This window comes from Pseudophryne corroboree, chromosome 6, assembly GCF_028390025.1.
Source record: "Pseudophryne corroboree isolate aPseCor3 chromosome 6, aPseCor3.hap2, whole genome shotgun sequence".
NCBI classification, from domain to species: Eukaryota; Metazoa; Chordata; class Amphibia; order Anura; family Myobatrachidae; genus Pseudophryne; species Pseudophryne corroboree.
Genome location: NC_086449.1, coordinates 144,518,381 through 144,543,836, shown reverse-complemented (window position 1 = coordinate 144,543,836; position 25,456 = coordinate 144,518,381). Strand labels below are relative to the sequence as shown.

At 46.6% G+C, this 25,456-nt stretch overlaps 1 protein-coding gene across 1 annotated transcript; it reads left to right on the top strand.

Annotated features, from left to right (window-relative positions):
• The first annotated feature begins 115 nt into the window (after nucleotides 1–115).
• On the top strand, nucleotides 116–23,662 carry USP39 (ubiquitin specific peptidase 39). Its single transcript, XM_063931963.1, has 13 exons — nucleotides 116–262; nucleotides 1,268–1,343; nucleotides 1,432–1,526; nucleotides 1,623–1,759; nucleotides 2,161–2,313; nucleotides 2,453–2,678; nucleotides 2,773–2,850; nucleotides 5,889–5,956; nucleotides 18,863–19,051; nucleotides 21,276–21,418; nucleotides 21,740–21,875; nucleotides 22,398–22,484; nucleotides 23,293–23,662. The coding sequence occupies exons 1-13, from the start codon at nucleotides 205–207 to the stop codon at nucleotides 23,338–23,340; spliced, it is 1,494 nt and encodes a 497-aa protein (XP_063788033.1). The 5' UTR covers nucleotides 116–204; the 3' UTR covers nucleotides 23,341–23,662.
• The last annotated feature ends 1,794 nt before the right edge of the window (nucleotides 23,663–25,456 follow it).

Below are 25,456 nucleotides of genomic sequence, written 5' to 3'. Positions count from 1 at the left end.
GGCGGCTACCACTGATTGGTGAATCGTTCCCGACGCTCTCACACAGGAAGCCAATCAGAATCCAAAAATATTCTGCGTGTCAAGCCTCCCTGTGGTGGCAGTATTACCCAATCGGAGGCTTTTGTGGGAGAGGGGCGGGGACGGCGTTGGTTGGGAGGCTTGGTACGCAACACACAGCCGACCCGGTGGCGGTGTGTGGGCAGTATGAGTGCGGAGAAGCGGCTTAATCGGGATGCGGAGGATTACCCGGATGAGGAGGCGGGTAGGAGTCTTTATATTTGGGCCCTGTTCCCTCTCTGCATGCCCGGAGGCGAAGACGTGTAATACCTTTCTACATGCCGGAGGCGGCAGGCTATATTTACCCTGTGTCACGTCTCACCTAGTATTCGAGCAGCCCAGCACTGCTGCACTTTACTTCCACTCAGCAATGGGGAAATCCAAGTTGCTAGCTGATCGTTGCCACTTTCTGCGCTCACATCCCTGATGACCCTGCTGTGTTTTGTGCAGAGGTGTTTGCAGGGTATTTGCTTGCTGCAGGCCCCTCTGAAGACAACTGGTGTATTTTATTACATAGACCAGCGGTAGCCATTTGTTCATGAACTACATATCCCAGCACTGTATGCTATGTGACCATGTAGTTCCACTGCAGCTTAATAGGCGAAAATGTATCAAACCCTCTCATGAGTACATTTTGTAATATGATCCGTGAGATTGATTTCTAAGGGCAGCACGCCACTTGTATACCTTAGAAAGTTTGATCCCACCCCCCTTCCCCAGGATAAATAACAGCCAGAAAAAAATATTGCTTACAAGTTGCAACCAAATTAAATTTATGTCAGATTATTGTGCTTCAAATACATGTTACAAGTGATTATGTACCCCATCTGTGTCACCCCTGTCTGTCTACCCCACCCCTTTAGAATGTAAGCTCTCACGGCAGGGCCCTCTTCCCTCATGTGCTTATCCTTTCTTACTTTAATAATCTTCAACTGCACCAAATCCAGCAGTCTTCTGCCACCTGATACTTATTCCAGTGTCATCTGCTGATGTAACTATGTTTATTTACCCTGTACTTGTCCTATACTGTCATTAATTGTAAGTTGCTGTTTTCCTGTTTGATTATTTGTTTATGTACTCTGTAATTGGGGGCTGCGGAACCCTTGTGGCGCCATATAAATAAAGGATGATGATAATGATAATAATAATAATAATTATATTGCACTGACCCTACTTACATGGTATGACCTTGTGGCATTTGTTCTCTCAGTTTCAGCAAAGCGTTGGCGCAATGAGCCTGAAGACCGACGTAGCCGCCACTGTCCCTATTTGGACACAATCAATAGGTAAGTATGAAGATGATGCAGGTGTCTGCTCTTGTGGTTTACTTCCAGAAGGCTAACCCTAGTTCTTTGCTTCTCCCCTCGATAACAGGAGTGTCCTGGATTTTGACTTTGAGAAGCTATGCTCTATTTCACTCTCCCACATCAATGTATATGCATGTCTGGTGTGCGGGAAATACTTCCAGGGTGAGTAACGGCAATGGAGTATGTGTGTCGATCTACGTTCTAGAGCGACAAAGTGGTTTATATATATTTTTTTTTTCCTCTTCTAATTGGCTGCAGGTCGCGGGTTGAAATCTCATGCCTACATCCACAGTGTCCAGTTTAGTCACCATGTTTTCCTGAATCTTCATACCCTAAGGTTTTATTGCCTTCCAGATAACTACAAGATTATAGACTCCTCATTGGAGGATATTACGGTATGTGCTGGCCAGGCTGTGTACAGTGTAAGAATGACTTTCAGTGTGATCTCTACATGGTGAAGGAGTAGCTTGCTGGGGAAACGACCGTAATTGTTTCAGGTGATGTTATGTCACACATAAGGGACAAATAAGAAGCCAATTGTATAAATGCTCATTGGATAATAGAAACATACCGTTATGTACAATATTGATAATAAATTTACAGAATCTAAAGGCAAAAGTAACCCTTTACCTAGACAAAGTTCTCCTGTGTGCTTTGTTTTCATTTTATTTTGCCTCGCCTGTAGGTGCTGCCGCCCTTTCTTGGGCTCTCCGGTAGTCGGGGTCTCTCATTTGCATTTGTGTCGTGCTGCTCCTAACGCTCCATTGACTCTTGTCTACCTGTCTCATACTTCCAGTATGTACTGAAGCCAACATTCACCCAAGCCCAAATTAGAAATTTGGATAAACAGGCCAAGCTCTCCCGAGCTTATGATGGGACCACTTACCTTCCAGGAATTGTGGGGCTCAATAACATCAAAGCGAATGATTACGCCAATGCTGTGTTGCAGGTGAGGAAATTGGGGGGTGATCTGTATGAGGAACATTCCATCAGAGGCTCTATTATGCCTGTATGTGTGGTATATACAGAATTGTCACGCTTTTTCATATGGAATCAGACTACTAGATGCATACTTATTCTGGTTTCAGGCATTATCAAATGTTCCTCCTCTGAGGAACTACTTTTTGGAGGAAGAAAATTACCGTACCATCCAGCGCCCACCAGGGGATATAATGTTCCTATTAGTGCAGAGGTTTGGAGAGCTGATGCGCAAACTGTGGAACCCCAGAAACTTCAAGGCCCATGTTTCCCCCCATGAGATGCTGCAGGCTGTGGTCCTTTGCAGCAAGAAGAACTTCCAGATCACTAAGCAGGGTGAGAGAAGCACTCAGTGGCAGCTTCACTGATCCCAGGGTCTGGCAACATGTCACTTTACATTGATAACTTTTCCCATCTGTAACCTATGCAGGTGATGGAGTGGACTTTCTCTCCTGGTTCTTAAATGCTTTAAACTCTGCTCTTGGGGGCACAAAGAAGAAGAAGAAAAGTAAGTGACCACTCTTCTAGTACTTCTACAGATCCAGAACGTAGTGATGGAGATTATGGTTAGGAAGGGGAAAGGAGATTGTAACAGTGAAGCAGGTCCTATGACTACAGCCATATATGTAAACATTCAACAGCCATGTTTAATGCAACAGAAAGCAATACTTTATAATGGGGGTATTCAACGTGTGTTTCTCCAGCTGATGTGAAACAACACATCCCAGCATGCCCTGTTACAGTTTAGCATGCCTTAATAGCAAAACTACGGTAGGGCATGCTGAAATGAGTAATTCCACAGCAGCTGGAGGGCCGCATTTTGAAAACCTGCTCTATAGTAGATGGGAAGTGTAAGATACAATCATGCAGCTGCATACATCTAAACAACGATAGGATAAAAAGGTTCAAAGTATAAATATACTTCATTATACTTCATCTTCCCATTATATGATTAGATTACAATTGTGTAATGGTCTCCTGACAATCTCCTCCTGTTACGGAACTAATATTCTTGTACTGTGCCACGTAAAACAGACACTACTGTACAGCTGCATTGTTTGCATGTGCGGATGGCTGTCTAGTTGCGCTCCAGGAGTGGATGAGTGCCAGTTGGCTGCAACTGAACCCGGATAAAACAGAGGTCCTTATGATAGGACCGCAACATCAAAGGACAAGACTGCAGCATAGCCAACCAACTGGACTTACACTTGGGGATTCAGAATTACAAACCACCGATCCTCATTCTTTCACCTGAGGAACATAACCAGAATAAAGCACTTAATTCCCTCACATGATCTGCCAAAAGTCATACATGCATTTGTATCATCTCAATTAGACTACTGTAATGCATTCTACCTTGGTCTCCCAGCAAAAGAATTGCACTGCTTACAGCTGGTGCAAAACACAGCTGCTAGGCTGTTAAGCAGCCAGCCCCGTTCTAGCCACATAACACCCATCATCTACTTCCTTCACTGGCTGCCTATAAGATGATGAATCATCTTCAAGATTGGCTTACTGAGTTTCAAAGCACTACATACTGCCCCACTCGATTACTGCAATCTGAAGATGAAGGACTTTTAGCAGTACCTAGAATCTCCCATAATTCATCTGCGTTTCGAGCTTTTAGTCATGCAGCTCTGACTCTATGAAACTCGCTTCCCCCGCACAGTGCGAGAGGCCCCAACTATAGAATCCTTCAAAAATAGACTCAAGACTTTCCTGTTTATTCAAGCATTTCTATAATGTCCCTTTAGTATCTTCATGCTTCTGTATTTTATGAAAAGCTGTTCTGTACTCAATTGTCTCTGTACTATATTAGGCTATGTATCTGTTAAGCGCCGTGAGTCCTATTGGAGAAAGAGCTCTATATAAATAAAATTATGTGTCTGGTATCTGGTCAAGTTACACTTTTTCATATGACTGTAAGAGACTTGTTTGTAAGAGATTCCGCAGCACTCCTCCTAGCAGATCTTAGGGTTGGGCTCCATTCAGTAGACTTTATATAGGAAAGGAGGGAGTTGTCAGACTCGAGGAGAGGAAAACATGGCTTGTACACCAGCCCATAGAGCGGAAATGTAGCTTATGCTTTATAAAGGTGCTGTTTTTCTGAGTGCGGGACAATCCGTGCTGGACACTTTGGTCGATCTAATAGAGCGGTGATCTCTGTAGACAAGTGATAGGGATCGCCATAGAGAGAGAGTTTTTTTTTATAAGTCTTCTGTCTCACTGTATAATAGATTGTTATACATTTTGCAGGCCCTGAAAGTCACTGACTTGTATTTGCCCTTTATGTCTGGTCCCCCCCCAAATCTAACTATATAATAGTCGTGGATGGTCTGTCCTAAGACTGATGCGTGTAGTGACATAGACCATGCATGATAAGGTATTAAAAATATTTAATGGGAAACAAAATGAAGAAATGGTATCTCAGCAGGTGCTAAAGATACATTTGCCATAGGAGCAGATTTGAGATTTTAGTGTGCGTAATGAGTGAATACTGGTGCTGTGTGAAATCACAAAACAATATTTTGTTTGTGTGTTTAATCTCTACATAAGTTGGGTATATGGTTTAAATGTCTTTCCTACTTGTGCATCTCTCAAAGGTGGCTGTACCTTAACCTATGCAAACTGATAAGTCACTGGGAGGTATTAAATAAATAGTCAAACCCGCTGATGTGTTAGTTTAATATTGACGGCCACAGAGCCTGTAGTGAAAGATCTGACTTAACACCTGACTGATGACCTTGTGTTTAGGGTCAAAATTTGCACCAAACTGTAGTAACCAATCGGACACTTGCTTGCATTGGCTATAGTGCAAAATACAGAAGATAATTTCTGATTAGTTACTGTGCTTCAGTTTAACTTGTGATTATTAAATTTTGTGCTCGATTGTAACCGAGGAGCTATATAGCAGTGGGCACTCCAGACCATCAAATCAAGCAGTAGAGTGTATGAAATTATGATTTAACAAATAGTAGATGTGACGCAACGAGAAGATGTACACACTCTGATTTTACACAAGTCATTTACAAATACATTTTACCAAATATACTGCTACTTGTAGAACATTGAAACCTGTGGGCTTTTGAATTGATTTTGTCTAATGCCTGTCTGTGCTTTTTGTTTTTCATAATAAATGACTAAGGGGGGTATCCAGTTAATTGCGGTCAATTAATGCGGCTAATTGTCTCACCGTGGGCTATTATATTAGCCCCAACAAGCCGATGGGGGCTGCCTCAGGCAGGCAAAACCAAATCCCCGGAAACATCCCCGTTTTCATCCGAAGACAGGGCTGTTTCTACCGAAAACACACAGGTGTCACTGAACCTGTGTTTTCGTGAGAATTTTTTTTTTTTTTACAGGTGACCAAATTGGATAACCTGTAAAAAAAAAAAAAAAAAAAACCAGGTGAAATATGGGGCAAAATGTAAAGTTTTTCTCGCCCGATGTTTCTTCTCAGGAAATTGGATACCACCCCCCCTAAGGCTTACACATTAGTTGTGTGGATTAAACTGTGCTATATCCAATGCTTTCTCCTTTTTTCAGCTATTGTAACTGATGTGTTCCAGGGATCAATGAGGATTTTCACAAAGAAGTTGCCTCATCCTGATTTGGTAAGATTATGCATACTTTAAGCAGATATTTCTGCAGACGTGTAGGGAGAGAGCGGATTTTGTATAGAAAAACATTTATATTCAGTCTGTACTTTTTTTTTTTTTATCACTTGTATCTTTTTCTCTTGGTCAGCTCTGTTAGGACTGGGAAGCTGCCAGATGCACATTACAGTTTACGGGGACATTTACTAAGCAGTGATAAGAGTGGAGAAGTGAGCCAGTGCAGAAGTGCCCATGGCGACCAATCAGCCCTGAAGTAACATCTATAATTTGCATACTATAAAATTATACAGAGCTGTTGATGGGGCAACTTCTCCACTGGCTCACTTCTCCGCTCTTATCACTGCTTAGTAAATGTCCCCCTTAGACTCTTATAGTGTCAGTTACGTTCCACCTGTCTATAAATGATCTAGCTGAAATGTCCTGTATCTTTTACAAATACCCATTTCCCCACGGCATATTGGGGCCTCCACATACCGGCCATGGTCTTCCATACATATCATACTATTTCCTCCATCTACCAGCCAGTGTCCTCCACATCTACGTGCTGTATACTCTCCTACATGTTAATAGCTGAGTGTTCTGTTAAAAACTGGCAATGTCTAGAAGGTGGTCAACAGCAGTAGTACATATGGTTTTGCATATAGGGGGTAATTGAGACTGGATCGCTGCATCTCAGCGCTGCGTTCACCTCTGCCTAAATGACAGGCAGAGGCGGTCGCAGGGCGGGAGGGGCTGTGCCAACGGCGTTAGAACGCCGTTGGTGGGGCGCAGTCCGGACCATTGCGGCGGTGGCTTCGTTACGTCTCACGCAGCCGCTGCGGCGAGTAGCTCCCTGCCAGCGAGGCTTCTCACCCGTGCGGGGCGGCAGAGCCAGACATGCGGGGCAGACTAGGGCGTCCCCCCGCATGTCTGAGAAACTGATCGTAGATGTGCTAAATTTAGCACATCTACGATCAGACCTGAATTGGGCCTCTAGTCCAGTCATATAAAGTGCATCATGTATGTTGACACAAGGCAGTTGCCATTCCCTTATTGGATACTTTCTCTATTCGTCCAAACACCTATTCTGTGGGTTGTTTTTATTTTATTTTTGTAATTCTTGTGACAGCCTTTCTTTTTCATCCACTAGGGGTCACTGGAGTACTCTTGGATATAGATGGGGCGTTAGCAGGGATAGGCACATTTTAAATATTTAAATGTGTAACCCTTCTTCCCCCTCCGTACTCCCCAGATGCCTCAGTGTTTTTTGTGCCTTCACCAGGGAAGTTTGCATCCTGAAATCACTCCAGGGTTTACTTTTAATTTTTCTAAAGATATTTTCTCTGACGTCCTAGTGGATGCTGGGGACTCCGTCAGGACCATGGGGATTAGCGGCTCCGCAGGAGACGGGGCACAAAAATAAAGCTTTAGGATCAGGTGGTGTGCACTGGCTCCTCCCCCTATGACCCTCCTCCAAGCCTCAGTTAGGTTTTTGTGCCCGTCCGAGCAGGGTGCAATCTAGGTGGCTCTCCTAAAGAGCTGCTTAGAAAAAGTTTTTAGGTTTTTTATTTTACAGTGAGTCCTGCTGGCAACAGGCTCACTGCAACGAGGGACTTAGGGGAGAAGAAGTGAACTCACCTGCGTGCAGGATGGATTGGCTTCTTAGGCTACTGGACACCATTAGCTCCAGAGGGATCGAACACAGGCCCAGCCATGGAGTCCGGTCCCGGAGCCGCGCCGCCGACCCCCTTGCAGATGCCGAAAAGTGAAGAGGTCCAGAAACCGGCGGCAGAAGACTTTTCAGTCTTCATGAGGTAGCGCACAGCACTGCAGCTGTGCGCCATTGTCACACACTTCACACCAACGGTCACGGAGGGTGCAGGGCGCTGCAGGGGGCGCCCTGGGCAGCAATGAGAATACCTTGTTCTGGCTAAAAAATACATCACATATAGCCCCTGGGGCTATATGGATGTATTTAACCCCTGCCAGGTCTCACAAACTCCGGAGAAGAGCCCGCCGAAATAGGGGGCGGGGCCTATCTCCTCAGCACACAGCGCCATTTTCCTGCTCAGCTCCGCTGCGAGGAAGGCTCCCAGGACTCTCCCCTGCACTGCACTACAGAAACAGGGTAAAACAGAGAGGGGGGGGCACTTTTTTGGCGTTTTTTGATATATATTAAGCTGCTATAAGGGAGACAACACTTCTATAGGGTTGTTCCTATATATTTATAGCGCTTGGGTGTGTGCTGGCAAACTCTCCCTCTGTCTCCCCAAAGGGCTAGTGGGGTCCTATCTTCGATAAGAGCATTCCCTGTGTGTCTGCTGTGTGTCGGTACGTGTGTGTCGACATGTATGAGGACGATGTTGGTGTGGAGGCGGAGCAATTGCCGGTAATGGTGATGTCACCCCCTAGGGAGTCGACACCGGAATGGATGGCTTTGTTTATGGAATTACGTGATAATGTCAGCACATTACAAAAATCAGTTGACGACATAAGACGGCCGACAAACCAGTTAGTACCTGTACAGGCGTCTCAGACACCGTCAGGGGCTGTAAAACGCCCTTTACCTCAGTCGGTCAACACAGACCCAGACACGGACACCGAATCTAGTGTCGACGGTGAAGAAACAAACGTATTTTCCAGTAGGGCCACACGTTATATGATCACGGCAATGAAGGAGGCTTTGCATATCTCTGATACTGCATGTACCACAAAAAGGGGTATTATGTGGGGTCTGAAAAAACTACCTGTAGTTTTTCCTGAATCAGACGAATTGAATGAAGTGTGTGATGGAGCGTGGGTTAACCCCGATAGAAAACTGCTAATTTCAAAGAAGTTATTGGCATTATATCCTTTCCCGCCAGAGGTTAGGGCGCGCTGGGAAACACCCCCTAGGGTGGATAAGGCGCTCACACGCTTATCTAAACAAGTGGCGTTACCGTCTCCTGAAACGGCCGCCCTCAAGGATCCAGCGGATAGGAGGCTGGAAACTACCCTGAAAAGTATATACACTCATACTGGTTTTATACTGCGACCAGCCATCGCCTCTGCATGGATGTGCAGTGCTGGGGTGGTTTGGTCGGATTCCCTGACTGAAAATATTGATACCCTAGATAGGGACAGTATTTTATTGACTTTAGAGCAATTAAAGGATGCTTTTCTTTATATGCGAGATGCTCAGAGGGATATTTGCACTCTGGCATCGAGAGTAAGTGCGATGTCCATATCTGCCAGAAGAAGTTTATGGACGCGACAATGGTCAGGTGATGCGGATTCCAAACGGCATATGGAAGTATTGCCGTATAAGGGGGAGGAATTATTTGGGGTCGGTCTATCGGATTTGGTGGCCACGGCAACAGCCGGGAAATCCACCTTTTTACCTCAGGTCCCCTCCCAACAGAAAAAGACAACGTCTTTTCAGCCGCAGTCCTTTCGTTCCTATAGGAACAAGCGGGCGAAAGGACAGTCATATTTGCCCCGAGGCAAAGGAAAGGGTAAGAGAGTGCACCAAGCAGCTTCTTCCCAGGAGCAGAAGCCCCCCCCCGGCTTCTGCAAAGCCCTCAGCATGACGTTGGGGCTTTACAAGCGGACTCAGGGGCGTGGGGGGTCGACTCAAGAATTTCAGCGCACAGTGGGCTCACTCACAGGTGGACCCCTGGATCCTGCAGATAGTATCTCAGGGTTACAGGTTGGAATTCGAGAAGTCTCCCCCTCGCCGGTTCCTAAAGTCTGCTCTGCCAACGTCTCCCTCAGACAGGGCGACGGTATTGGAAGCCATTCACAAGCTGTATTCTCAGCAGGTGATAGTCAAGGTACCCCTCCTACAACAGGGAAAGGGGTATTATTCCACACTATTTGTGGTACCGAAGCCGGACGGCTCGGTAAGACCTATTCTAAATCTGAAATCTTTGAACCTGTACATACAAAAATTCAAGTTCAAGATGGAGTCACTCAGAGCAGTGATAGCGAATCTGGAAGAAGGGGACTTTATGGTGTCCCTGGACATCAAGGATGCTTACCTGCATGTCCCAATTTGCCCTTCACATCAAGGGTACCTCAGGTTCGTGGTGCAAAACTGTCATTATCAGTTTCAGACGCTGCCGTTTGGATTGTCCACGGCACCTCGGGTCTTTACCAAGGTAATGGCCGAAATGATGTTTCTTCTGCGAAGAAAAGGCGTATTAATTATCCCTTACTTGGACGATCTCCTGATAAGGGCAAGGTCCAGGGAACAGCTGGGGGACGTAGTAGCACTAACCCAAGTAGTGCTGCAACAGCACGGGTGGATTCTGAATTTTCCAAAATCTCAATTGACCCCGACGACACGTCTGCTGTTCCTGGGAATGATTCTGGACACGGTTCAGAAAAAGGTGTTTCTTCCGGAGGAGAAAGCCAGGGAGTTATCCGAACTTGTCAGGAACCTCCTAAAACCAGGGAAAGTGTCTGTGCATCAGTGCACAAGAGTCCTGGGAAAGATGGTGGCTTCTTACGAAGCGATTCCATTCGGCAGATTCCACGCAAGAACTTTTCAGTGGGATCTGCTGGACAAATGGTCCGGATCACATCTGCAGATGCATCAGCGGATAACCTTATCGCCACGGACAAGAGTGTCTCTTCTGTGGTGGTTGCAAAGTGCTCATCTGTTAGAGGGCCGCAGATTCGGCATACAGGACTGGGTCCTGGTGACCACGGATGCCAGTCTGAGAGGCTGGGGAGCGGTCACACAGGGAAGAAACTTCCAGGGAGTATGGTCAAGCCTGGAAATGTCTCTTCACATAAATATACTGGAGCTAAGAGCGATTTACAATGCTCTAAGCCTGGCAAAACCCCTGCTTCAGGGTCAGCCGGTGTTGATCCAGTCGGACAACATCACGGCAGTCGCCCACGTAAACAGACAGGGCGGCACAAGAAGCAGGAGGGCAATGGCAGAAGCTGCAAGGATTCTTCGCTGGGCGGAAGATCATGTGATAGCACTGTCAGCAGTGTTCATTCCGGGAGTGGACAACTGGGAAGCAGACTTCCTCAGCAGACACGATCTACACCCGGGAGAGTGGGGACTTCATCCAGAAGTTTTCCACATGATTGTGAACCGTTGGGAAAAACCAAAGGTGGACATGATGGCGTCTCGCCTCAACAAAAAACTAGACAGGTATTGCGCCAGGTCAAGAGACCCTCAGGCAATAGCTGTGGACGCTCTGGTAACACCGTGGGTGTTCCAGTCAGTGTATGTGTTTCCTCCTCTGCCTCTCATACCAAAAGTACTGAGAATTATACGGCAAAGGGGAGTAAGAACGATACTCGTGGCTCCGGATTGGCCAAGAAGAACTTGGTACCCGGAACTTCAGGAGATGCTCACGGAAGATCCGTGGCCTCTACCTCTAAGACGGGACCTGCTTCAGCAGTGACCGTGTCTTTTCCAAGACTTACCGCGGCTGCGTTTGACGGCATGGCGGTTGAACGCCGAATTCTAAGGGAAAAAGGCATTCCGGAAGAGGTCATTCCTACACTGGTAAAAGCCAGGAAGGAGGTGACTGCACAACATTATCACCGCATTTGGAGAAAATATGTTGCGTGGTGTGAGGCCAGGAAGGCCCCCACGGAGGAATTTCAATTGGGTCGTTCCTACATTTCCTGCAAACAGGATTGTCTATGGGCCTCAAATTGGGGTCCATTAAGGTTCAAATTTCGGCCCTGTCGATTTTCTTCCAGAAAGAATTGGCTTCAGTTCCTGAAGTCCAGACTTTTGTAAAAGGAGTACTACATATACAGCCCCCGGTTGTGCCCCCCGTGGCTCCGTGGGACCTTAATGTAGTTTTGGATTTTCTCAAATCCCATTGGTTTGAGCCACTCAAATCGGTGGATTTGAAATATCTTACATGGAAAGTAACCATGCTACTGGCCCTGGCTTCAGCCAGGAGAGTGTCAGAATTGGCGGCTTTATCGTATAAAAGCCCATATCTGATTTTCCATTCGGACAGGGCAGAACTGCGGACGCGTCCTCATTTTCTGCCTAAGGTGGTGTCAGCGTTTCACCTGAACCAGCCTATTGTGGTGCCTGCGGCTACTAGCGATTTGGAGGATTCCAAGTTGCTGGACGTTGTCAGGGTATTGAAAATATATATTTCAAGGACGGCTGGAGTCAGGAAATCTGACTCGCTGTTTATACTGTATGCACCCAACAAGCTGGGTGCTCCTGCTTCTAAGCAGACGATTGCTCGTTGGATTTGTAGCACAATTCAACTTGCACATTCTGTGGCAGGCCTGCCACAGCCTAAATCTGTCAAGGCCCATTCCACAAGGAAGGTGGGCTCATCCTGGGCGGCTGCCCGAGGGGTCTCGGCATTACAACTCTGCCGAGCAGCTACGTGGTCGGGGGAGAACACGTTTGTAAAATTCTACAAATTTGATACCCTGGCTAAAGAGGACCTGGAGTTCTCTCATTCGGTGCTGCAGAGTCATCCGCACTCTCCCGCCCGTTTGGGAGCTTTGGTATAATCCCCATGGTCCTGACGGAGTCCCCAGCATCCACTAGGACGTCAGAGAAAATAAGATTTTACTTACCGATAAATCTATTTCTCGTAGTCCGTAGTGGATGCTGGGCGCCCATCCCAAGTGCGGATTGTCTGCAATACTTGTACATAGTTATTGTTACAAAAAAATCGGGTTGTTATTGTTGTGAGCCGTCTGTTCAGAGGCTCCTACGTTTGTCATACTGTTAACTGGGTTCAGATCACAAGTTGTACGGTGTGATTGGTGTGGCTGGTTTGAGTCTTACCCGGGATTCAAAATCCTTCCTTATTGTGTACGCTCGTCCGGGCACAGTATCCTAACTGAGGCTTGGAGGAGGGTCATAGGGGGAGGAGCCAGTGCACACCACCTGATCCTAAAGCTTTATTTTTGTGCCCTGTCTCCTGCGGAGCCGCTAATCCCCATGGTCCTGACGGAGTCCCCAGCATCCACTACGGACTACGAGAAATAGATTTATCGGTAAGTAAAATCTTTTTTCTTTTATCAATCACACTCCCTTCCCAGCTTATTAAGAAGTGTGGGTCCGGGAGTGTGTGCTGCTGATGTGCAGTGAAGGCTTGTCAGTGCTTAGACAGAGAAGCCCCGCCATAGACCTTCAACAGCGTTAGCTGGCTCAGCCTTGGCTGCAGGAGCTGGACGGAGCTTAGAGAGAAGCCCCGTCGGAGCCTCCACATTACACTGAGGTAATAAGTGGGGGGGCCTGGTTGCTGTGATAGTGGGGCGGTCCGCTACTGCTGCCGCCCTTCCGTGTTTTGCAGAGAAGCTGCTTACTAATGTTTAACATTACTGAGCCCTCCTTTTCCGGCTCCCAGCAGCGGTCAGCTCACAGTGCCGCTGGGCGCCCGTCACGCTCCACGCCTGCGCGCTCCCCGCTGAAGTACAGTCCAGCTGAGCGGCTCACAGCGGCGGTCAGATCACTGCTGCCGTTGGGTGCCCGTCACACTCCAACATCTCCACCACAGGAGAAACAGCGCTGCCGCTGGGCGCCTGTCAGGGCTCAGAATCGGCTCCCGGCTGCGGTCAGAGCACACTGCCGCCGCTGGGCGCCCGTCAAACACATCCCCCACTCTCCGGCTTCCACCAGATCGCAGGCGGTAGCTGCTGCTGCAGGGCGCCGTCACAGACGCCGCTAGCACTGTGGTGGTGGTGGGGGGGGGGGGGCTGGGTGCAAGAAGCTAGCCACGGGGCACACATGCACAGCTTTAAGCGGTGGGGGTGAGGTCATGGTGGTCCCTAGTCCATAGGTTGCCTTACATATAAGGGGTGGTGGCCACAGCTATAGGGGGCATAACAGGCTATTAAGCCTAAGTTATGCGTGCTTTCAGGGGTACATATGTTTTACATCTATGGTATAGGTAATGTATATATGTGTTAAAAAAAAAAGAAAAAAAAGAAAAACCCCATGCTGGTATGCCATTTTACCACAAAGGTTACAAACTTACTTCCTGCTTCTTTGTGCACAAATATGTCAGTCCTACAACACACAGCCACTGGAGGGTGCAGGGGTGTTGGTAGGTGGCACGTTGACCACAAACTTCATAAATTTGCTCTATAACACGGTGCGGTGCACGCTGTATTATAGACATCAGTTATTTTTACAAAGTTTCTACAAATAGTCATAGTTTGTATCATAATTACATTATGACGATTCAATGCCGCATCTGATATCTCAGAATTGGACCAGGAGTCAGATAGTGAGGTCACTCATAGACAGCAGTGCGCCAACTGCTAGGTTGCTCTAAAACATGAGGTTTTATTGCTTGCAGACAAACGGCGACTGTGTTTTTCTCTTTTTCAAATCCCTTAATAAGCAGTTAACCAGTTAAACGCTTTTCTGTGACAAAGCGATTTCTGTCTAAATATCTTTTCCCACTGGCTATGACCTCTAAATCACCACCGGTGGAGTCCGTTTCAAAACTTTCACAAAAGTTAACTGTTTCAGTCTGAGCTGCAGCTACGCTTACAGACCCCTCAGAGCGTAAGCTGGAGGCCATGCTATAGTCCATGTATACCGCAACAGGAGTGTTGCTTACACCGCTTGGCGTTGGAATTGGATTAACAAGCCCGTAGTTGCATGGGTGAAACAGCTCAGGTTATGTCTACAACAGGGTTTTTCCCTCAGACCTGCTTATACTTTTTACCAATCACATTTGTGAATTGGCTGAGTATTTAGGAACGACTTCTGTGGATGTCTGCAAAGTTTGTTCTTGGCTTTCAGCTGTACTAATTGTGGCCTGAAGACCGCTGTGGTTGCGTTCTTTGAAGGCCAAGGCTCTGTTGAAACGAGAACAGGCGTTGCCTTATACTGAAGATGTTATTGGTCCTGAATCGACAAATAGATTTCTCAGGCTACTGGAGGGAAATTGTTTCTACCATTGCCTACACCAGTTCCTAAAGGAATTACGCCGGACCAGCATGCAAATCTTTTAGACCTCAGTCCTTTCACAGATGTAGACGTAGTAGAGGACGTGGTTTTCATCAAACCACTAACCGTCGTCAGGACACAAAGGACGCTAACAAGCTAGTGGCAATATGGGCTTCCAGCCCATCTAGGTTCTTCTGTTGTGGATGCACCCCTTCAAACGTTTCACTTGGTGTGGTTTCAGACATCCACAGATGGGTGTATCCGCAATTTAGTGTTCAAGATTACAAAATAGTTTGATTGTCTACCACCGTAGCGCTGTTTCAAGACAGGCCTGCCTGTGTCAGCTGACAAAAAGGCAGTTCGGCAGACGGCAGTTCAATGTCTCATAGATTCAGCACGTTTTGATTCAGGTTCCAGTTCACCAGCAGGGTCAAGGTTGTTATTCCAATTTTTTTGTAGTGCCAAAGCCGGACGGCTCAGTCAGACCGATATTGACCCCAAAGGGGCTCAATCAGGATGTCACTTACTACAGATTCAAGATGAAATCCCTGCGGTCAGTGTTTGCAGGTTTACAACCACAGTAATTCATGATTTTGCTGGATCTCAATAATGCGCTCATCAGCTGTACTTACGGTTTGCAGTTCAACACAACCATTATCAATTTCAGGCACTACCGGTTAGCCTCTCATCAGCACCTCCGGTATTCACAAAGGTGATGTCTGTGATGATAGCTCATCTCAGATTCCTGGAAGTGATAATAGTTCCGTTCTTAGACGACCTTGCATATACTCCTTCAACATACCTTACTCACGTACAATGTACTAGTTCAGCACGGTTGGATTGTCAACTTCAAGAAATCAAGCCTGGTCCCGTCTCAAAGAATTCAATTTCTAGGAAGGATTCTGGATACGGTGGATAAACATATTTGCCTGCCACAACAGAAATCACAAAGTATTCGTCATCTGGTACAGTTAGTGCTCAAACCACGGACAGTCTCGGTGCATTTGTTCTTTCGTCTATTACGATAAATGGTGGCGTCTTTCAAAGCACTCCAGTTCGGAAGATTTCCCTCAAGCCCCTTTTCAGCTAGATCTTCTAGCACAGTGGTCAGGCTCTCATCTACAAATTCATCAGATGGTACAGTTATCTCCAAGTGCCAGAGTGTCACTACGCTGGTGGCTCCACATACACAATCTCGCCGCAGGAAAAAGATTCGGAGACGATGAACGTAAATCTCAGAGGTTGGGGAGCAGTCGTCCTACAGTTGCAGTCCTACAGTTTCAGGGTCTATGGTCAGACCGAAAAAGATTACTGTCAATAAATGTCCTGGAACTCAGGGTAATTTACAACGCGCTGCGACAGGCAGTGCACATGCTCCAGTCTCAGACTGTTCAGGTGCAGTCAGACAACGCGACAGCAGTCGCATACATCAACAAACAAGGAGGGACTCGAAGTCCCATGGCCATGCGAGAAGTTGCTTGAACCCTGAATTGGGCCGAGCATCACCATGTGATATTGGGGGTCATTCCGAGTTCGCTCGCTAGCAGTTTTTAGCAGCCGTGCAAACGCTAAGCCGCCGCCCTCTGGGAGTGTATTTTAGCTTAGCAGAAGTGCGAATGAAAGGATCGCAGAGCGGCTACATAAAAATATTGTGTAGTTTCTGAGTAGCTTCAGACCTGCTCAGCGCTTGCGATCACTTCAGACCATTCAGTTACGGATTTGACGTCACAAACAAGCCCTGCGTTCGGCCAGCCATGCCTGCGGTTTTTCGAACACTCCCTGAAAACGGTCAGTTGATACCCAGAAACGCGCACTTCATGTCAATCACTCTGCGGTCAGCAGTGCGACTGAAAAGCTTTGTGCGCACTGCTCCGCATGCGCAGAAGTGACTTTTTTTTCCTTAATCGCAGCGAACATTTTCAGCTAGCGATCAACTGTGAATGACCCCCATTGTCGGCGGTGTTCATTCCAGGAGTAGACAACTGTGAAGCAGATTATCTCAGATGTCAGGATTTTCATCCAGGAGAATGGGCTTTACATCCACAAGTGTTCCAGATGTTGGTCCAGCGGTGGTTCTAAAGGCATTTCGCCAAAATCATCAAACACACCAGTGTGTCCAGAACAAGAGATCCAGTGGCAGTGGATGCTCTCACATTCGCGTGGCCGTACAGCCTCGTGTAGTTGTGTCCACCATTTCTGCTACTTCCTCTGTTGCTACAGCGAATCAAAGAGAGTCCACAACCGTCATACTAGTGACGCCTCAGAGAGCGTGGTTCTCGGATCACCGCGGTCTACTCGCAGACTATCCGTGGCCGCTTCCGCTATGTCCAGACCTACTACAACAAGGTCCGTTCCTTGGCCGCAATTTAGCGCAGCTACGTTTGACGGGATGGCTGTTAAAACCGCTCTCTTAAGACGAGAGGGCATTCCAGAGTATACCAACCATGTTACGTGCTAGGAAGCCAGTAGCAGCAGCTCATTATCACAGGATTTGGCAAGCTTATATAGGTTGGTGTAAAACTCGGAAGTTTCCGACATCTTTCAAGTTATCCCGTCTTTTGCTATTTTTGGAGACTGGGTTGGATGGAGGACTACGTTTAGCTACACTAAATGTGCAGGTCTCTGCCTTGTCAATTTTCTTTCAAAGGCGTTTGGCTCTTTTGCCAACAGTTCACACTTTCCTGCAAGGTGTCCTTAGAGTCCACCTCCATTTATACCACCGACAGCGCCATGGGTCTTGAATCTAGTTTTAGATTTTTGGCAGTGTTCTATTTTTGAACCCTTACAACAAGTGGATGTTAAGTTTCTAACTTGGAAAACAGTGTTTCTCCTAGCCTTAGCGTCGGCAGGGTGTGTTTCTGCATTGGGTGCCTTGTCCTGCAAGCCACTGTATATGGTATTTTATAATAACAGAGCGGAACTTTGGAGGAATCTCGCTTTTCTACCAAAGGTGGTATCTTCTTTTCACATCACCCAATCGTAGTTCCCGTTTTTTCAGAAGATGCAGGAACTCCAGCTACTTTGGATGTGGTAAGTGCACTTCGCGTTCATGTAGCACAAACATCAACAGTACGTAAAACAAATACGTTGTTTGTTCTCTATGATGCTGTCAAAATGGGTTGGCCAGCTTCCAAGCAGACCTTGGCCTGATGGATTAAGCCGACCATTCGTCAGGCTTACTTTCATGCTAGTCTAGATCCGCCTGCATCAGTTTCAGCTCATTCCACACGCTCTGTGGGAACGTCATGGGCAGCAGGTCGTGGAGCTTCTACGACACAACTTTGCCGTGCGGTTACATGGTCATCAGTGCACACGTTTGTGCGCTTTTACAAGATTGATACGTTTGCGGCATCAGCATCTAGCTTTGGCCGTCTAGTGTTATAGATGCAAAACAGCTCTCCCGCCCAAGGGGGAAACTTTGGTAAGTCCCAAGAGTACTACAGTGACCTCTAGTGGATGGAAAAGAAAATAGGATTTTGGTACTTACCAAATAAATCCTTTTCTTTGAGTACATAGGGGGCACTGGACGCCCACCCAGAGCAGTTTCACCTGGCTTGTGGTAAGTTCAGTAGATCTTATGGTAACACATTCTCACCGAGTTGTTCAAATGTTAAGGTGATTGTTATCTATTGTCGTGTCAACTTTATAGTTGTCTGTAATGTTAGGTTATATGTAATTCTCCATGGTACATCCTCTCTATGGCTCCTATTTGGCTCGGCAAAAAAAACACTGAGGCATCTGGGGAGTATGGAGGGGGAAGGAGGGTTACACATTTAAATATTTAAATGTGCCTATCCCTGCTAACGCACCATCCATATCCAAGAGTACTCCAGTGCCCCCTATGGATTCAAAGAAAAGGATTTATCTGGTAAGTACCAAAATCCTATTTCCCTCTTTGTCACCTATGATCATTTATACAGCAGAAGTGACATAGATGATGTCAGTGTTGTATAGCCATTTCCTGCGGGAGATGGTGTCTTAGGCGACTCGACTAGTTAATCTAAGCACTAACTATTGTGTTCTCTCCCCAGCCAGCCGAGGAGAAGGAGCAGCTGTTGCACAATGAGGAGTACCAGGAGAAAATCCTGGAGTCTCCTTTCATGTACCTGACCTTAGACTTGCCTACTGCCCCGCTCTATAAGGATGAAAAGGAGCAGCTCATCATCCCACAGGTGCCGCTCTTCAGTATCCTTGGCAAGTTCAATGGCATCACTGAGAAGGTACGAGGTCACATGTTGCATTACGTTGTATCTGTCCCTCCTTGTTATGTAGTCTGTATAGGAAGCAGTGACTTCACTTGGGCAAACCACGACACGGAGGTAGCACTTGTTCTAAGGACTGACCAATGATCATTAGACAGAAATCTAGTTCTGTAGGCAGCCAGTCATGGAAATGCAGCAAATACAGCTGAGCTGTAGACTGTCTCTTACTGTGTATGAGATGACAGGAGCACTGTAATACTGGTTCCATTCACTTTTATTCTCTTAGAAAATTGAGTTCCAGTCACTGTGTGTCAAATGTGGATGGTATGGGGATCACCGGCGTTTGGGATGCCGACTGTCAGAATACCGATAGCGGCATCCCGATGCTCAGGATCCAGACACCTACTAGGTAGATATGCCTTCCCTAACCCTCCCCGGTGGTTCCTAAACCCCCCCCCCCCTTCCCCTCAGCCTAAACCTAATCCTCTCTGGTGGTGCCTAACCCTTCTTCCCCGCCACTTAACCCTAACATACCCCCCAAAGCCTAACCCTAGTTAAGCAGAGGGTTAAAATATATAGTATAGGTACAAAATGAAAGTATGTTCTTCTACTAGGGAAATACTGTAAGCAGTACATGCTCACTGCTTACCCTGTTCTTTCCCTCTTTATCAGAGTGCTGTGTTATGCAGGCAGCCACAGTAGTGATGTCTGTTACAGTCCCTCCTCTGCAATCCATTTAGCTAAGGATAGAAATTATGTTCCAATTTCAGAGGTGGGCAAGGCGTAGACGGCTACATTGTAACATGTACTCTGACTGTTGCATTGTGTATACAACGGTGATTTACGATCCTGCAGGGTGCACTGAAAAAGGGCAGAGTGCAGGACCCTGCTGAAACAGCCTAGAAGGAACACTGCCTCCCTGCAGCCTAACTGTAACCCTCCCCTGTGGTGCTTAAACCCCAAGCCTAACGCTAACCTCCCCCTCCCAGCCTAAACCTAATACCCCCCCATTCCCCCTTATCTCTCAGCAGCCTCTGCATACTTATGTTTGGGATCCCGGTGCTGGCAGTACGATTAATGTTTGCATCCTGCCGTCAGGATTCCGGTGTCAGTATCCCAACTGCCGGCATACCAAATACTGGGATCCTGACCAGATCCCATCAAATGACCCTATATTAAGCATTATTTTTATTTACTATCAGTTCTTTATATAGATCACACATTCTGCAGAGTTTTTTCAGAGAATATTCAGTCACTCACATGGAGTTTACAATCTATATTCCCTATCACATGCACAATCTGGGGTTTATTTTTGCTGAGAGCCAATTAACCTACCAGCATATTTTTGGATTGTGGGAGGAAACAAGAGTACCCGGAGGAAACCCACACAAGCACGGGGAGCATATACAAACTCCACACAGGGTAATCAAACCCATGACCTCAATGCTGTCAGGCAGTAATGCTAACCATTACACCATCCGTACAGTCACATTCCATATATACAGTGACCCTTAGGTATTACAACAGGGATTTCTAGTAATTTGTGTTGTGTGGGGAATGAGGCTGTAAAGCACAAATGCAGAGCTGTTTCCTAATAACTGGGCCTTGTTCAGATGCAGTTGCAATTCCGTTGCAGCAGTGATTCTTTACAGTGACGGAACTGCGAGGCAACGCAAGTGTAGCAGCTGCCCACTGAAGCCTTTGCACCAGTCTCGGCAACTGGGTACTACATTGTAACTGATGCAGATTTGAGGAACATCGACTCCCTAAGTGCGTCTATGGCTGTGGGAGCTGCGACACTGGTTCTATAATTTATACGTATCAGATTGCGGTCATACGCCAAGACACACCCTGAAAACGATCAGGACGCGCCAGCATTTTTGCTGACTCTCCCTATTACCTCCCCCCAAACAGTCTTGTCTTGTCAAACACTGCAACGGATTCCTCACTGCTAGCGGCATTGCAAAGGTACCTTGGCGCGTGTGCACTGTGGCCAGAACGCTTGCGCAGTCTACTAATACTTTCTCAGTTGCAACACCATCCAGTTTGCGACCACATCTGAATCAGGCCTTGTGTGCGGAGAACACTTGCTCTCTGTAACTATCCCATTACCTAACCTGACTGCAAGTTTTCCTGATGATGAACATACTCCCTCTAGTGGTTGTATCATGTTATTTGTTATACATGCACACTGATGGAGCCCTGGTGGAGAGTAACGTAGGAAGTGATCTTGTCTCTATAGGAGTACAAGACCTACAAAGAAAACTTCCTGAAGCGCTTCCAGCTAACTAAGCTGCCACCGTACCTGATATTCTGCATTAAACGTTTCACTAAGAACAACTTTTTTGTGGAGAAAAACCCGACAATTGTGAATTTCCCCATCACGTGAGTGTCATCGCAGCTTTACTAAAGAACCTTGCAGAGTGCAATACAGAAGCATAGTACTGTTTACACAGCTGTATTTATTTGCATATGTAGCATTTTTTGTCCATCGGTTCTATGTAAAGTGTGGTACTCCCAGGTTATTTTTCTGCTTGTAAATAAAGCCTAGAGACTGATTCAAGTTGCATCAATTTTCAAAGACGTGGTGATATGCCTTTTCTTATGGCTCGAAAATGAGTGTCTGATTATGATAGAGGATTCCTTACCTTGTTGCTGAAGATGCTTATATCATTGGCTGTATTACTCCTCTTGTCACCCTATCAGGAATGTGGATCTTCGCGAGTATCTGGCCGAGGAATTCCAGGCTGTGCACAAGAGCACAACTTACGATCTCATCGCTAACATAGTGCATGATGGGAAACCCAATGAGGGCTCGTACCGTATTCATGTCCTGCACCATGTGAGTACTCCCATGAGACTTTACACCATAGCCATTTCCACATGCCCATATCTGTAATATAAATGCAGTGGCCTTTGGCTGCCCTCACCCCTCACTATTCAAGATCCAGTGAGTCGTTTTAAATGCTTTTGCCAGGTCTAAGAGCAACGGGGATTTTGAATGGCAGGCTCCCTGGCTATGACCTGCTCACATACAGACACGTCCTTGGTGGCCAAACGTCGCCTTCATTCTACTTTATTATTTTAGATGTCAGGGTGATGGTCCGATACACCCCCTTATTGGATGGTGCATATGGGGACAGATAGTTAATGTTCTATTATAGATAGAAGTGTGTAGGGGGTGTTATACATATAAGGTACAGTTATTATTAGTTGCTTCGAGATAGGCTGGTAACAGCTGTGCCATTTTATCCTAATAATTCTGCTGCCATCCTGTTCATACTGGTTTTACGTACTTGCACAAGGATATGTATGTGCTCTGTAATGTTATCATCATCCCCTGACAGTCTCTGTCTGTGTTCAGGGCACTGGGAAATGGTATGAGATGCAAGACTTGCAGGTAACGGACATCCTGCCCCAGATGATCACTCTATCAGAAGCCTATATTCAGGTTGGTATTTTTTTGTAAATTCATCCCATGTTAGAAAATGTGGTGTTATGGGGACACTAACCAAAATATGCAGCAAGCCCTGCCAGCGTTCATGTGCTCACACTGTGATTAGAAGTGGAGAGGTCACGCCTCCCTATGGAATGGGTAAGGGAGGCTGCCAAGTCCTCTCGAGAGAAGAAATCGGTACTTGAGCCTGCTGAGGGAGATGTGAGGCATGCTGAGGGGTGTAGGTGGTGTGTCTGTAGAGCACATGATTGGGTAAGAGGTCTCAGAGAAGCTGTCTAGGAATTGTGCCTCTTATATACCAGAACATACACAGTGTGTTCCCTTTGTGGCTCAAGGAGCTGAAAGTAAAGTGCACTTGCATGATAAGTGGCGACTGTTGTGTAACGGTTCTGGGTGTATTGTGACAACTGCTAACTACAAATCTTATTTGCCTATAAACTCTTTTATTCTTTTGCAAAAAAAAAAAAGATGTTTCTTGTGGTTGGGGTACCCCCTGGTTGATTGACTTTTTTTTTAGTGCCTCTGTACAATATTGCCCCTTGACAGCAGTGTTTCAGGGCTTGTATCTGCCTGCCCACTGGGTGCGTGTAGTGGGGGGGGAGCAGAGCATGTTACGCTATTGCAGCAGTCCTCCTGCCCAGAACCCCGGCAGCTCTGGAGAGACTCTCCGGAGCGGGTTCCTCAATTCTGCAAACCTGCACACTGAAGGATGTAAACCTGAGTGCCACATAATGTTCCTATGACCTCACCTGCTGAGTATCTCTGGCCTCCAGGGTAATGATTGTTATTTCACCACCAACAGATATGGAAGAGACGCGAAGACAGTGAGCAGAACCAGGATGGAGCGTGATAAGAGCCACTGAACCCCTCTCTCTCTCGGGAGATGGACACACACTTGAGAGAAATGAGACCGTAATATTGAGTGTGGAGTGTTGACCCTTACACAGCCAGGAACTGTACAGACTAATGGTTCTAAACGCTCTGTCTAAGACCAATGAGACGGACGACTGTTCCTCCTGTTTTCCATCCTGATAGTCTCCTGCAGAGCTCACTTTTATTGTAGCTCCTCGGTGCTGTGTGACCGTGTGTACATTTTATAGATAAAGTCTAAAAGGAGTAACCATGGATTATATGTTTTTGTTGTCCCTGTGGATTAAACCGGTTTCCTCCTAGATGCGTTTTTTGTCCGTGTGATTATTATTCTCTATATTGCCTCAGTTGCTGGTAACAGCGTGGAGCTCTTTAGTAACTAGGGGCCTAATTCAGAGTTGGTTGCAGCAGCAAATTTGTTAGCAGTTGGGCAAAACCATGTGGGGTAATTCAGACCTGATCGTATGATGTGCTAAATTTAACACCTCTATGATCACTTTCACAGACATTCGGGGGGACGCCCAGCACAGGGCTAGTCCGCCCCGCATGTCTGGCTCTGCCCCCCCATCCACAGGTACAAAAGCATTGCTGCGCGCTGGCAGAGAGCTACCTGTCGCAGCCCGCCCCTTGCACGGTCTGGGCACGCCTGCGTTGCCTGGACCGTGCACCACAAAACAGTGACCCAGCACCGCCCCCTCCCGCCCAACGAACGCCAGGCAGAGGCGATTGCTGGGCTGAGTGGCCAATCGCATCTCTGACATGCGCCGGCGCACTGCGGCACTTGCACATGCGCAGTTCAGACCTGATTGCCAGCTGTTCGAAAATGCACAGCAGCGATCAGGTCTGAACTAGCCGCCATGTTGCACTGCAGGGGGGACAGATGTAACATGTGCAGAGAGTTAGATTTGGGTGGGGTGTGTTCAAACTGAGATCTAAATTGCAGTGTAAAAATAAAGCACCCAGTATTTACCCTGCACAGAAACAACATAACCCACCCAAATCTAACACACTGCACATGTTACATCTGCCCCCCCTGCAGTGCACATGGTTTTTCCCAACTGCTAACAAATTTTCTGCTACGATCAGGTCTGACTTAGCCCCTAGGTACGGTAATTATTGCAGTTATCTAGCACTGATTAATCCAATGCAATCAGTGACTTCTTTGCTTTCTGAGACGCTGTGTAGACATTGCTGTAAAAGTGCTTTGTATGTTGTGTACTTCGTTAGTCTTTTTGGATTCACAAAACATGCTTTGTCAATGCTGTATAGGTTGCACCATTGAAAGCAGTATACTTGCACTTTCTAGATGTTATAGAAGATTCCCTATTGTCGGTAAGGTGGTACCGAAGCTTACAACTGGACACGTGTCTGTATGGATTCAGTAGGATTTCCCGGCGGTCGAAATACTGATGTCAAAATCCCGACATTGAGTGCAGTGTGTCCCCTCGCGGGCTTGCTTCGCTCGCCACACTATTAAATTCCCCCTCGGGTGGGGGAATATAGTCATTTTGACTGTTGCTGGGATTCCGGCATCTGTATTTCGACCGCCGGGATCCCGAATGTCGGGAAATGAACTGCATCCCATCTGTACCAGTCAGCGCTGGTGCGGGAAAGAGGTATAGTTCACTTTTGTACATTAGGTAACACTTAAGTGATTATATTTTGTGTGGGAGGGGTTCTTGTGTTTTTTTTTGTTTTTTGTTTGTTTTTTTTCTAAATAAAATGAATATACTTCCATTTCGGTCCACTCTGTTCTATGGGTTTTATACATTGCTCGCTTAAATGCACACTGGGTGTGGTGTGAAAGGTCAACATGCAGAGATTTGACAGGTATATTTTATCCTTACCCTAAAGCAAATCCTAAAAATAACACAAAAATGTTCTGTTGACATATCTGTCATTCTTATGTCCAAGTCCACATTCTGACTGGATTCCTGCACCCTAACGAGGTTTAACGACCCACTTTCGCTGATAAACCCTATGAAATACACAGAGAACGTTAGAAAGTTGTAAAGGAGACTGTAGAATCGGTGCTGCAATGTTTTAGCGTGTTTACTAGAAATTTGATAGGTTTCCATGGCAGCGCCTGCAACAGA

What these genes read in the sequence shown, in the direction of transcription:
- USP39 (XM_063931963.1), top strand. Translation starts at nt 205, where the DNA reads ATGAGTGCGGAGAAGCGGCTTAATCGGGATGCGGAGGATTACCCGGAT. An exon ending in AGTTGCCTCATCCTGATTTG is followed by an intron (nt 5,957 to 18,862) that starts GTAAGATTATGC and finishes TTCTCTCCCCAG; the next exon opens with CCAGCCGAGGAGAAGGAGCA. An exon ending in TCAATGGCATCACTGAGAAG is followed by an intron (nt 19,052 to 21,275) that starts GTACGAGGTCAC and finishes TTGTCTCTATAG; the next exon opens with GAGTACAAGACCTACAAAGA.